Source organism: Magallana gigas, chromosome 5, assembly GCF_963853765.1.
Source record: "Magallana gigas chromosome 5, xbMagGiga1.1, whole genome shotgun sequence".
In the NCBI taxonomy this organism is placed as follows: Eukaryota; Metazoa; Mollusca; class Bivalvia; order Ostreida; family Ostreidae; genus Magallana; species Magallana gigas.
Window position 1 is genome coordinate 10,776,156 of NC_088857.1, and position 14,161 is coordinate 10,790,316.

General features: G+C 32.9%; 1 protein-coding gene across 1 annotated transcript in view; it reads left to right on the forward strand.

Moving 5' to 3' along the window:
* Positions 1-6,862, forward strand: part of LOC117687285 (uncharacterized) — a 28,531-nt gene extending 21,669 nt beyond the window's left edge. The window contains exons 6-8 of the mRNA XM_034463562.2: positions 303-521; positions 1,041-1,226; positions 6,543-6,862. Coding sequence (XP_034319453.2) covers positions 303-521; positions 1,041-1,226; positions 6,543-6,826 — 689 coding nt within the window. The 3' untranslated portion in view covers positions 6,827-6,862. The remainder of the gene's footprint in view (positions 1-302; positions 522-1,040; positions 1,227-6,542) is intronic.
* Positions 6,863-14,161: the final 7,299 nt, after the last annotated feature.

Consider the following 14,161-nt stretch of genomic DNA (forward strand, 5'->3'; position numbering starts at 1 on the left):
CTGCATTGCAAGTATATAGGACGAATTCTTACTGTGACCTGAGCGTAGCCTGGTCGCGGGAAGATTATTCTTTCTAACTTAGCAACGATAAAGAAACCATTCCGAACACATTTGCAGGTGTGTTATGGAAGCTGGTTGGTCAACACTCTATTGTACTGTTATTAAAACAAGAACACATGGAGATATTTTTCCAGAAAATCCAAGTGTAAAGTCATTGCATGTATTTTTTTTATCGATTACACATGCTTAGAAAGTATAGTTAGCATTATAATATATCCACATATGATTCTCTTTTTTTTCAGACCGATGTACAAATAAGGCCTACAACAACACGATTCCTGTCTCTCAACTGATGACAGATTCAGATATATCATATAATTTAAAAGTCAGCAATAATTTCACTGCGTTCCTTAAGTCGCGAAAATTAAACTGTGCGGAGCGACATGTACTGACCAACGGAAACCTCACTCTGCAGTGTCAACGAAAGGGCCAGTGGATTGGGAAAGCCCCAGTGTGCAATGGTAAGATTACAGGTACCTTCCACTGATGTTAAGGTAGCACACCTCGCTGGGTCAGTATATTTGAAAAGCTTTAAGAAAACGAGAATTTACACTTGGGGTTCATTTTTAATTGCAATAACATTTTTGAAATTTCAATAGGGTTTTATCCATATGTAGGATTGGCGTAGATTTTACGTTTGATGTCATAACAAGAAAAACACGATCTACCATGTTTTAAGAATGAACTTATAATCAAAGTGATATACAGTATTGTTCTTTTTCAAGGAAAATATTTTATATATATTTTTTTTCTTTTGTTTAACTTATGATTCTTTTATTTCCAAAGAAAACTGTATTGGTATTTTTTTCTTATTTTTCACTTTAAAAAATTACGGGGGGGGGGGGGAGACATGTTTTCACGTCTGGTCTATTTATTGGATAAACTCAAATTCAAATGATAGCACAATCAATATTTCCGAATTAGGCTCTAATGATTATTTAATTATGGATTATCTAGATATAAAAATCTTTTTTCCACAGTTACATGTCAGGAACCAACACACGAGAACAGTACAACAATTCGGCAATCTGCTCCTTCCCCAAAATATTTTGTGGACCATATTATCTCCTACGCCTGCAGGAAGAATCATCGTCTCGAGAAAGGGAATTTAACGAGAGTTTGTAACGAGAGTGGTGATTGGACAGGAGATCAGCCTGTCTGTAAACGTAAGAAATTTTTATAAATAACTGTAAGAACAATTATTCTTTCATTCACTGTGCTGCGAAACATAATGCGCAAACCGAGTAGTGTCCGTTGTCCTTTATAATTATAATTCTTCCAAGACGAAAGCCGAGAAGGATCATTCGAGATTCGAAATTCGGAATACGAGATTCGAAATACGAGATTCGAGATTCGAAATTCGAGATTCAATATCTAAATTAACCAATCAAATCATGGATCTGAAACCTAGCAACATCAAACTGTTCTAAATAAAGATCATTCGTACATGCTCTTTCCTACAAATAAATGTCTTAATAGCTCTTATATAGTGGTTATAAAATGGTTAAATTAACATTGATGAATTAACCCCACACAGTATAAACAATTAAATTAGAAATAACACTGTTGGCTTTGCGAATCTAAGTGGTTTTGTTTGCCCTGTATGTATTTCCCCCCGAACAATTTTAACCCGAAGTGTATTCGCCCCAACTGTGTAAAAATCGGCTCGCGAAGAAAGATCTGTTTAATCTAAATGTTTTAGCTATGAAACGAAACTCAAAAAAATAATCGACATGTCAAAATATAGGTTATGATAAAGTTTTAAACCATAGAAGATATAATGATTTACAACCTCAAAGACAAAAATCCAGATAAGAATAGTGTATTGTAGGGTATGGCAATGCCATTGTCGATATGAGAGAGAGAGAGAGAGACAGACAGACAGACAGACAGAGTTTTGTAGTGTCAAATTCAGTTTGATTTAGCATTTGAAATTAATTTGATTTGTTACAAGCATATATAGACAATAATTAAGCCTCTTAAACGAGAAAAGAGAGGAGGTAGCTAGGGTAGGGCAGACCAACTAGCAAGCTTTAATTTAAACGGTGTTAGCGCACCTGTGATTTACATCTCTCTCTCTCTCTCTCTCTCTCTCTCTCTCTCTCTCTCTCTCTCTCTCTCTCTCTCTCTCTCTCTCTCTCTCTCATCACCTAGCATTTCCTTTTCCGTGAGGGGGCTTGGGGTATTTGTGATGTCTTACATTAGCTAGCGAAAATGATAAAAAAAACATGAAATTTTCTTTACATTTCAAGAGGGGGGGGGGGGGCGGCTATATAGTCCTAATTAATTTGTCAGTTATTCTGTCCCCACTTTGTTTTCTCTTCGTTTTCCAGGTTTTTTTCATTTGGCTCGGCAAATTAATATAAAACTTTCTGTGTAGCTCCATAACGATGCACTGTAGATAAATTATAAGTAGTTTTACTTTTGATAAACAGGTACATATCCGTACTTGATTTTTAATTTGACTCTTATAATCGGATTTAATATTCCAATAATTATAGGGTAGGAAAGAGTAGACGGGACTTTTTGCGCATATCCTACTGTACCATTCATTCAACACAGGTATTAGCACTCATCGAGTTCGACTTGCTTTCCTTTTCTTTCATCCACTGGATTTAAAGCTATTAATTTTTGAAAATATTTTGAATTTATGGCCTGATTATATATAAATTAGAGATGCGCTGGTGCATATATTTACCCAAATGGACCAAAATATAACCAAATGAATCTAAAAGTTTTGACAAAATTAGTTTTAAACGTACGACTCTTTTTTTCAATTCTAATCGGGTATGTCCTTTAGAAAAATCTTGAACCACACACATTTTAGCAAATAAAACGACAATTGTTTCATTTTTTTATGGGGAGGGAGGTGGTGCCGGTAAAGGACATGTATTGCTTGTGGCAGTTGTGCTATACTCTCATTTGTTATAATAGGTAATACTACATATTGATATAAAATGAAAGTTTCCAATTACACTGTACATAGCTTCTATCACGCATTTTGACCCGTGCGATAGTTTAAAACAATTTTCAAAGCATTTAATGTAATTCAACCGATCATTTTTGAAATTTAATTTTCTGGATCCCCGCCTGATACGTCCGCCTTCTTGTATATTAGAATTACATGTACGTTGACCATATGTACACATTAACTTAATCGGCTATGTTATGGGACGATAACATTTTTATCAATGTTTTTGCAGGATATGTGACAAATAACAGCATATTTGTGGGTTTTTGCACTGATTATTTGAGATAAATTGCCGCCATCTTTTATGCATTCCACACACCACTCACAGTTTCTTTATTTGGTGTTCTGTGTGTATGGCGACAAATTGGTAAATTTGCACCACTCACCCCTTGTAGCTTCATCCTGATTACATTTTATCTGGCTAAGTGTAATGTAGTACATTGGCGGATCCAGAGGGGGGGTTCCGGGGGTCGGAACCCCCCCTTTCTCTGGGACATATGAATTTTTTTGAAAACGTTTAATGCCTATTTAAAGACAATTTTTCCCATTTATAATAGAAATACTGTAATTATCTCAAATAAATGCTTTTAAAATTGCTTATTTAAATAATTTCGTATTACGTCCCATAATTTTTTTCTTATATAAAAAAAAACCCTATCGATTTTTTATCGAAATAAAGTACATTGTACTCCCCTATAGCATCCGGTGTTTACTACACTGAGTAAACATGTGGAAAATTAAAGAAAAAATACATAAAATTAAGCAGTATCATAGATTTATAATAACATTTACAATGTATCTTCTACTCTATTTCTTTTTTTTTTAAATCGAATTTAGTTCGTACAGTTTTGAACTGACAAGCCATCGAGTAAAACGACTTAACGGTTCAAATACGAGTACACGCATTCGTTTTACTTTAAAAAGCCGCTTTCAAATGTATTGTTTAGTTAATTAACCTAAATAATTATAATAGATGAGTTTTACTTCGTTTCATACGAAAAATACAAAGAAAACTACATGACCCGCTTATGCGGGTTATGCTATTTTTCTGGAATGCTAGCTACCTTCATACCCACTTTTAAACACAAAAGAAAGCCTTTTTTGTTTTGTTTCCAAGAATAGGAAATTCTGTTACAAACATACCTTGTAAAGGGTTTATATGTAAACCATTATGAAAATGCACAACTTTTCAAACTTTTCTTTTTTAAAATGCTCGCGTCTGTACCAGTCCGGATGATGTATCGCACCCATTACAGAGGTCACATCAAGTTCCCTGGGACGACAATTGCTTTTACCATTGTATTACACACGTACCATATTTTCAGCAGATAAATTATCCCCATTCTTTTGTCATATCATGTCATTTAGACCTTTATTTAAGAAGGCAATCAATAGAAATCAAAATCGATAAATAGTTCAGAATTTAAAAACATCAAAGACATAAAAAACATTACCAAAATATCCATTTATTAATAGTTTGTCATAATTAGTCTGAGTTGTGTTTTGTTTCTTAGTGTATCTTTTCTATCAAGCAAAGACGCACTGAATTTATCATTGCTGGAAAGTTGGGTTTCTTTTAAGGCTAGATATAATGCAAATATTCCTTACCTAAACCAAAAAGGCAAAACACTCAATAATGCAGTGCACTCTAATGTTGATATAGATGTGAAATAGATAGTGATGAGATAAATGTTTATTAAATACAGTTGTATACGCACGGAAAACGTTCAAAAAGTCCTTGTTTATTGACAAATGATGAATTTTGCACATATTGATTTTCATCAAATGGAACCCCCCCTTTTCCAAATTGCTGGATCCGCCTCTGTAGTAGTATATTAAATACACACATCTTTGTTTGCAGTGCTTATTTACATCTTTAGAGATTTACTTACAAAAAAAGTAAACATTTGTATGACTTATATATGTAATTATTGTCAATTTTTGTGCGGTGGGGGATAGGGGGTAGGAAACTACAGAGAAACTTAACTTGGCTGTAAAACATATGCTTTTATTCTTTCTTGTTGATATATCAATGAATGAATTATAACAAAATATATGTACAACAATTAATTTTGAAATATTCATGCACAATCAAATAAAGGGTTTTACTGTTCTCTGCACAAGAAATCGGCAATGTGAACAAATTGGTGCCCTATCATACCTACCTTTAATTGTAGAGATTCTATCCTTCTATATTGAAAACAATTCCAAAAGTAAGACTCATAATAAGTTGTTTACTGAGGAAAAGGGAAAAAATTGTATTTATTAATAATTCCGTATGCATATGATGTGATAATATCTCAATGATTTGTTTATAATCATAGTACTAGTGTATCACTGTATGCATACATAAAAACGATAAGTAATGCTTATATTTATTAGTGAAACAGGACAGATTATTTATATTTAGATTATTTAGATACATGTACTAATCTTCATGCAGGGATCTAGAAAGGAGGGGGTCAGGGGATCTGGACCCCCTCCTCGGGAAAATTGGAGCTTATTAAATTTACATAGTATAAATTTTTATAATTGGCCTAGGACCCCCTACAGAAAAAATTAGCTACGCTTATGAAGTTCTCTACCATAACCGCATTTTTACACAAAAGGGGTGAATAAACCCGGGTTTTAAACTATTACTGGTGGTGAAATACCTTAGGGTTCAAACGCATCAGGTGGAAATGCACCAGGGCAAACAAAATCACTTAGATCCGCGAAGCACACTGCATTATTACTAGTCTACTTAGATATTCTGTGTAAAAGTAAATACAAATAATTATTTAGTTAGGTAGGGAGAAGTGAACATAGCATTTATTTGTATATAAGAGCATGTACGTATGATTTTTATTTAGAACAGTTTGATGTCGCTAGGATACATATTTTTAGATCCTTGATTTGATTGGTTAATTTAGATATTGAATCTCGAATTTCGAATCAAGAATCTCGTATTTCGAATCTCGTATTTCGAATCTCGAATCTCGAATGATCCTTCTCGGCTTTCGTATCCAAGCAACGAGTTTCACTGATTTTATCGGTCAGTCGGTGTTGTTTTTAGGCAGATAATAATAACAGTTTTTGTAAGGAACTTTGTACAGAAAAAAGATATAGTGTGTAGAAGTGTATTTTGATAGAAAACTCTAATTTGATTTTTTTATATTGGAGTTTTGCAAATATTGCAATTGAATATGCTTTAATTTGCTGAGAGAATTTGTATTAAATAGGAAAATACTCTATAGATGGTCATATGCACAGGAAAGTCTGATTAAATTTGTAATGTAGTGAGTTATACTTCAGTTGACTTGGGAGTTTGTCCTCTGTCTTTTCAGAACATGTCATCACAACTTCTGTGATATCCGTCGAAGAAATTTCTAGAACATTTTAGCTCTTTTAGCTTGCTGGGTTTTGTTTTACTCCTAGCACAAAAAAGATTGTTATTACAAAATACATTTTAAATTTAATAACTCGTCTTACATGATATAAATTAATGTCACGTTTGATTTTCTTGCACCAGGTTGTAAGTGTCCGTGTGAGCGGTTAAAGTCTCAGAATTTTATCACAGACCCTCAAGTACTTCAAAACAGAATCAAAGAAATGGAAAAAGAATTGAAAATCAACGAGAAGGCTCTTTCAACCACAGTGAGGAAGAAGACTTGCGCAAAGGACGAAAGAAAATCAGCGAAAGGAATTGGTTCCGTCCTTGGGATCGGGATAATCGTTTTTGTTGTGTCCATAATTGTTTGTAGTGACATCCCAATGCTCTATAGACACATTCGTTACGGTCCCGAATCTAGCTAATAAAGCGGGCTGATTTGCTACGTGAAATTCTGAATACAGTTTTCCTTACTTTATTGAGTTCGTATGTCGCCATCAAACTAGTATATGGCCAATATTGCACGTGTATTGCATGCCATGGCCTTTTTAAATTCTAAAACTGAACTTTTAGAATTCTGTGTTCATGAATGAAATCATATAAATGTTTGGATAAAATAGAGTTCAGAAGATACAAGTTTATGAAATTGGTATATTATTAGGGACTCTGTCTGTGTCCTTTATACTATTTAGTAGTAAGAGTTTTTGATAGAGCAACATATTCGTCTAGTACAGGAGATGCTATAGGACATGAGATATCCTTTATACATTAGTTGCCCCGATATGTCCTATATCAGCCGACGTAATATTTTTTTATTTATCTAGAATCCGTGACTAAAAACCCTAGCTGCTCAGGCCTGCTCTGTAATATCGATATCATTCGATTCAAATAATGGAGGTACACGGTCCACAGTATAGTAAATTAGTCTCAGGTTCTTAGGGTATTGTTGAAAAAATGTCGTTGATAAGATTAGCCTTTAATCTGTGAATATTTATTTTTCATTCCATATATATTATATTTATTATATTATGATATCATCAATATTATTTTAGGATATTATCAATATTTTCCTTGCTTTTGTTAATGGGCCTGTTCTTGCTATTTGTTTTCACTTGTGTTTTATCAACTCTCCACCCCTTTTCTTAGCATATTAAAAAAAAGAACTTTGCAAGTATAAAGGATTGATCGTATCTCCTCTAAGCCTCGTTTTGTCTTCTGTTTATTAGCCTTATCTACAAACTTAATTGTATTCACTGTGTATTGTTGTTTCAAGGATGCTCTGTTATATCTTACCTTTGAATATGCCTATGATTGAGAGTATGTTTAAATATGTTTTAGTAAACTTTATCTGTGTTGGTGAATTTTTATCTAATAAAACCATTTTAACAAGCGTTTGGACTTTGGGTAGTTGTGGCAAACAGCAATGTGACGTAGGCTTGTCTATTTCATTGTTGGCCACTCAGCTATAGCTCTTTGAAATCAACAAGATTTGTCTGGCTTTTGAGCCAAGACTACGCAATCGGTGCATAATTTGCTTGAAACCGCGTCATTTTAACTTGTTTTAATTTGACGCAAGGAATAGATAGCTACGTACTACTGAAAATCCAAGGTCTTGTTAAAATGGTTTTATGTATAAATCAAAAAGCTATATATGTAGTACGATGTACCGGTTTTTAATTTTGAAAAGTTGTATGTCACAGTTCGACGGATTTCATCTCTATAACACAGAAAATTTGTATGTTTCAATAAAATGTACTGGTAGTTTATCTCTTTAAATGTCATGTTATTTGTAATTGTTGATGTATTATTGAATCGATAAAGTTTAGAAAAATAATTGAAATATTCATAAGTTTTACTGGCTTCAAAATATCAACATCCATGTAAGTTGATCTTGCTCAATCTTAATTGAATGTCATCATTCGAAACATTTTAAACGATCAATTATCGGTAATTAAAATATTCATGAATGCTATTGACAAACAAAGTGATACCCACCGTGTTTGTATTAAGTAAAATTGATGACATTTTTCACCACAGCAATCGACGCATTTTGAATCAAATACCAGTAATTTAAATATTCATAAATGCTATCGGACTGACAAATAAGTAACATCCGCGACCTCGCCCCGAAATCGATTTCTTCAATGTATTTCAGAAGCAACTGGAGATCAAGTTTTTGGCATAATATTGGGTTTTTGTTAATATCTATTCATTAGGCAATTATCTACACAAGCGGTTGTTCTGCATACTGACAAATAAAACAAGAGGCCCAATGGGCCACATCGCTCACCTGAGCAACACTGCTTTATAAAGGATATTGTGCCATATGCCCCTCGGTAGATTAACCAAAAATGAATATCCGAATTTTACACTTACTTTTACATATACTTAATCTTTGACATATTTACCTTTATGGAATACCATTTTTACCGAAAATAAGACCATATGCAATATAAATAACTAAATTTTCAGTTGGTGTTCAAGGTTAACTTCCAGTTCCCTTTATTTTAGCCCTCAACCCCCTCCCATGCAATCACTTTATAAAACGATTAAAACACACAAGAGCATAAACGTACATTTTCTCCCTCCACTACTTACAAGTTAATGTATTTCATTTTAAAAAATTCTATATGTGAAAGAAGAAAAGTGTACCTCAATTCAACAGAATGAATGCGCTCAATTTCTCAAATTTAAAGCATTGAAAAATTTAATTGGCCTTCTCCATTATAAAAGATTGTCGTTTACCAGGCATGAATCTCGTATGACGTTTCATATCCTTACTCACTTGACTGATGAATAAACTTAACTGAAAAATGTTGTCACACATGTGAAAGAGCTATAATTCAAATCAATGCATTGGCAGGCATGTCGCTCTTTTGTACCAAGGCCCACCCATTATTTTCATCTTTTTTAAAAACGTCAAATGTCTACAAATATGATTTTCCGTTGCAATAATTTTTTAAGAACAACGATAATGCTTTTATCCTCATAATAATAATGGGTCAGGACTATGGAAACTGTTTAAAAGACGTCGTTTTTATTTACTTGTGTTCGAAAAACTATCAAGAATTTGTGTAGATTTTATGCAATTCATTTGTTTAAGAAGGGGCACCAGAAAGTTGTTACAGCATATCATCCTTTTAGCAAGATATTTCTATTGATCAACCAAAATTTTAGCGTCAATCGTAAAATTATAAGCAAGATACATAGCATGGTTTGAGTCATGTTTTTGTTCACATGAGTTTATTACATTCAAGTTAAGATTTTCAAACTTGGTATTTTCTTTTCAGCATAGCTGCATTTAAAATATAAACGAACTAAAGCATGACCTCAGCTTTGTGTACAAACATACAGTAGCATTGTGCGCAAAGCTCTGTATCTTGCTTATAACTCGGTGCTTGACTCTCAGGTTAGTAAATAGATATTCGTAGACAATTCAAACAAGAGAAAAATGCACTAAAACAAAGAAAAAAACTATTGTTTATCGTATATATACTTATATATTTCTAGCAGCGAGAATAATCTCCGTTTAGATTGAATTAATTTGTTGAGCATCTTAATGAAACATGTTGCATTAATCAACCATTACGTAGAGATCGTACCAAATTACATGTACCAACATAATGAGTAGTATTTCATAATATGTTGTTAGTGCATCAGATTTTGCGCAGGTACATGTAAACAATCAGCTGTCTGATTTACCGGTCTACACGTAAAAATTTTAAATTCTAAGATAAAGACGATGGTTCCTCTCAAGTTGAAAAAAAAACAAAACGAAAATCAAAACAAGCTAAAACCACCGTTACAAATGAAAATGTCAACGCATTGAAATATTTAGCCTCAAATTTACTTCACATAAACGGCACAAATATATTTTGAATGTTTCAAATATTCCCTTCGTACGTAAACTGTTGCACAACAAGCAAATTTATCTCCGTTTAAGATGGCTGCTTCTAACATAGACTGGTCCTCTAAACTGATTTTCGATATATGAAATATCGAGCCCGAAGTTAAACTGATTGATCCCTATTCTCTCTGTCTTATTATTATTTTCGTAAACTACTCCAATTTGAAACAGAATTAGCCTTTAATATTTTGCAATTTATATTATCCTTCCCATAAGGATGATTTATGCTAAATTACGTTGAGTTTGACTCAGTAGTTCTTGAGAAGAAGATTTTTAAAAATGCACCGCCCTTTTTCTACAGTTTTGAGGTTTTCTCCACTTTGAATAAAGATTGGTCTTTCATTTCTGCAATTTATATTTGCCTTTCCATAAGGATGCTTTGTGCCAAATTTGGTTGAAATTGGCCAAGCGGTTTTGGAGAAGTTCAAAATGTAAAAAGTTTACAGACGGACGGACGGATGGACAGACGGACAAAATGTGATCAGAATAGCTCACTTGAGCTTTCAGCTCAGGTGAGCTAAAAACGGCACGGAAAATTTACAATCTCGATTTCTGAACCCTGTCTTGGCCACTGGTCTGGGAGCTTTCTATCTAAACCAATATAAAGAAACAACTTTAAAATCGCATTTCTATGGGGGAAATAAAACTATATGTTAGTGATATGATATAATAAGTTTACGGAAAACAAAACATAATCTTGAACGGTATCTTTCAATGTTGAATGCTTTAGAGAATAATGAAATACACGTAGTTACATGGATCTTAAAATATTTATCAGTAAGCATGATATTTTTTTACAAATAACTTTAGCAGTTTTTTGGTCACCATTTTAAATTTGAAATAAAAAGGAAGTCAAAGTCAGAAAATAAAGAGAAAATATTAACATTACAGTTTATACATAGCAGGCTTTAGGTAATGCTAAATGTAATTGTAATGCATTGCAATGCATTATATGTTTTTATAGTAATGCCACAAATTTAGCATTACGAGTAATTGTAATGTAATGCATTGCTTTCCATGCTTTTCATAATCCAGTGTAAGGCATTTCTAAGCTAATTTTTGCAAATTCATTTTCAAAATTTTGAAGAATTAAAGAACTGAAATTGCACTTAATTAAAAATTATTTTAAAGAATAAAAAAAAAATTCTTGAGATAAAACTATTTCAGTTCTATTATTATTTTTTTAAAGCCATTTTTAAATTGTCAATATTTCTAGATATGAAAACACAATTAAGTAAAGTTTTTAAGAGTGTTATTATTAAGAATTTGAAATCATCATTATTTACAAAATTTACTCTCATTAGTTCTGCATTCAATATAATAATAATAATAATAATAGTTTATTTCCAATTTTGGGCCCAGAGGGCATACAAGATTACAGTTATTAGAGAAAAATGTCTAAAAGAGAGATTCAACATACAAAATAGTCCATACACATACATGAACATGTACATATAACTGCCGGGCAAATGTACATTAGTATGTCATAACATATCAACAATTATACATATGATATGTAGTCATAAAAGTGAATAATTAATACAAATATAAAGAAAGTGTTATGATCTGTTTAACTATTTCACTAGTTCATTAAGATTTTAAAATATTCTGTCTTCTTTTTTAAAAGCATTAATTAGAAATTCACTTAACTTTGTGAGTATTGTTTTGTCCTCATTGGACATTAACCAGATAAATTTGTCTTTCTTTGTTAAAAGTATAAAATTTTATTAAGTATTGAGACATAATGGAAAAATGAATTTCTTTCTTCTTGATACTAGTATAATGGACATTTTTTTACGGTGAAAAAAGCCCTCCGGATAATTTAAGTATCAAGACTTTCCGTTGTTTTGAGAAGTGCTCAACACCTCAGCTTCCTTCTCCTGGCTGTGATCATGAACCATTCACTGAACTAGTCTGATTGGAGTTGTGGGACAATGTCTAATCCAAAACTCTTTGATTACTGCGTATCATTCAGATTTAAGCAGTATAGTTCCACACATGGCTATTATCAGGCATATTTACAAATAAATATTCCGATGTGCGTATTTCTCTTTACAAATGTTCTGCGTATATATATGAATATCTTACCGTATCATAGCTTTATAGGTATATATAAGTTTAGAGGCGATATTTTACCTTTGTAGACCTATTTGGACATTAGTTATACCCCCCCCCCCCCCCATCACCAGTACATGCCTGCGGAAATTGAGATGGTAAAGACTTTAATTCGCTTTTGAATATAAACTCTAATTTTTCAGATAATTTCAGATATATGGTAATTTTGAATAATGTGTCAATTTCTGTACCTTGTTCAGTATTTGATAAACCCGCGACCAAAATTTCCGCCGCACGAAGCAGTAAGTAAACTTATTCTGAGCAAGGTATCTTTAAAAAATTCAATTGTCAACCAGTTTTAAACTATTACATGCCGATGAATTTAATCTATATTTTCTATCGATTGATAATATAGTATGTACAATCCACGTTATCTTGTTGCCAAGACCAGTTCAAGAATATCGTTATTGTTTCAAATTTGGTAAGACTTCTTCCTATTAAAATTTATTTCATCGGCGTCGAAGTAAATTTTTTTTTTTAATTCGGTGAATGTAAAGTTTTAAGAATTATCATCTATTTATAAAGGATGATTTGTTTGAGGACATATACTCGATGAGGCGGAGAAGGAAATTGAAATAGACGCCATTGTAATAAGACAGACACGTAGCATCAGGGGGGCCAGGGGGGGGGGCCTCCCCCCCCCCTCCCACTTTTTCTCACAGCAACTAAATTTTTAAAAGTTACATATAAAAAATTGAATTATCATGGAGTTGGCCCCCCCCCCACTTTTTTGGAGGATGTAAAAAATTGATATGAAAATAAGGAAATTAGGAAGTTATATACTATGCCCCCCCCCCATGCCCCCCCCCCCCCCCCCCCCCCCACGGATTAGGATTTTGAAGATTTTTGGAAAGTCCTATTTCCCTTTTTTTTTTCCTTGTCAAGATTATTTTTTGGATGAGTCTGGCCCCCCCACTTTCAAAAACGATGCTACGTGCCTGTAAGATACATGTAAATATGTTTTATTCTGCTTTTGAATACATGTATATATGAGGCGTAGTAATGTTGATTTATGGCTCTACGTTTTCTTGTAAATTCTAAATTATTTTCTGATTTATATTGATAAACTAAAATCATTATCATTATCAGAATAATTCAATACCATTTTTCTTAACTCTAAGTGAGCGTCTATTTTCCTTCAATTAGATTGAATATTAGTCGAAGCTGTCCTATGTATTCTGGGACTTTAATTTCGTGCATGCCTATTCTTGAATTAAATTCAGAACTACATAGATCCTGTCCTTTTAAGGCTGATCCCATTGCCCGTCGAGACATTGTCGCTGGATTTTGTAATGCGTCAAATATTGAAAACCCACAAAGGGAAATATGTTGGTCTTTTACAAGCAACAAATCTATAAAAAATTATTGTTACTAAGTTTTTGATACATAATTTATATTTACAACTATAAGCCTATAAGCATACGTACAAAAAATATCGACGAACAAAAACTTTAGTTTGCTTAAAATACACGTTTAGTTTTCTCTATCTGTTCGCTCTTTAAAAAATACGATTCACCTTCCATTTATATTTTGCAGATGTCATTGTTGCAAAGAGGAATATTAAAGATTCATCCGGAAAAGACTTTCGTGCTTACAGTATCAAGTTGTTGGATTCAGAACACCTTTTAAAACAAACGTTCCCTATGAGTCATCGGAAAGCTTTACGTGATCAAAGTGCACTGCTGCGCACCAACAATTTACCGGTAATTACATCAAGCTATCCCAAGCACAATGTGCG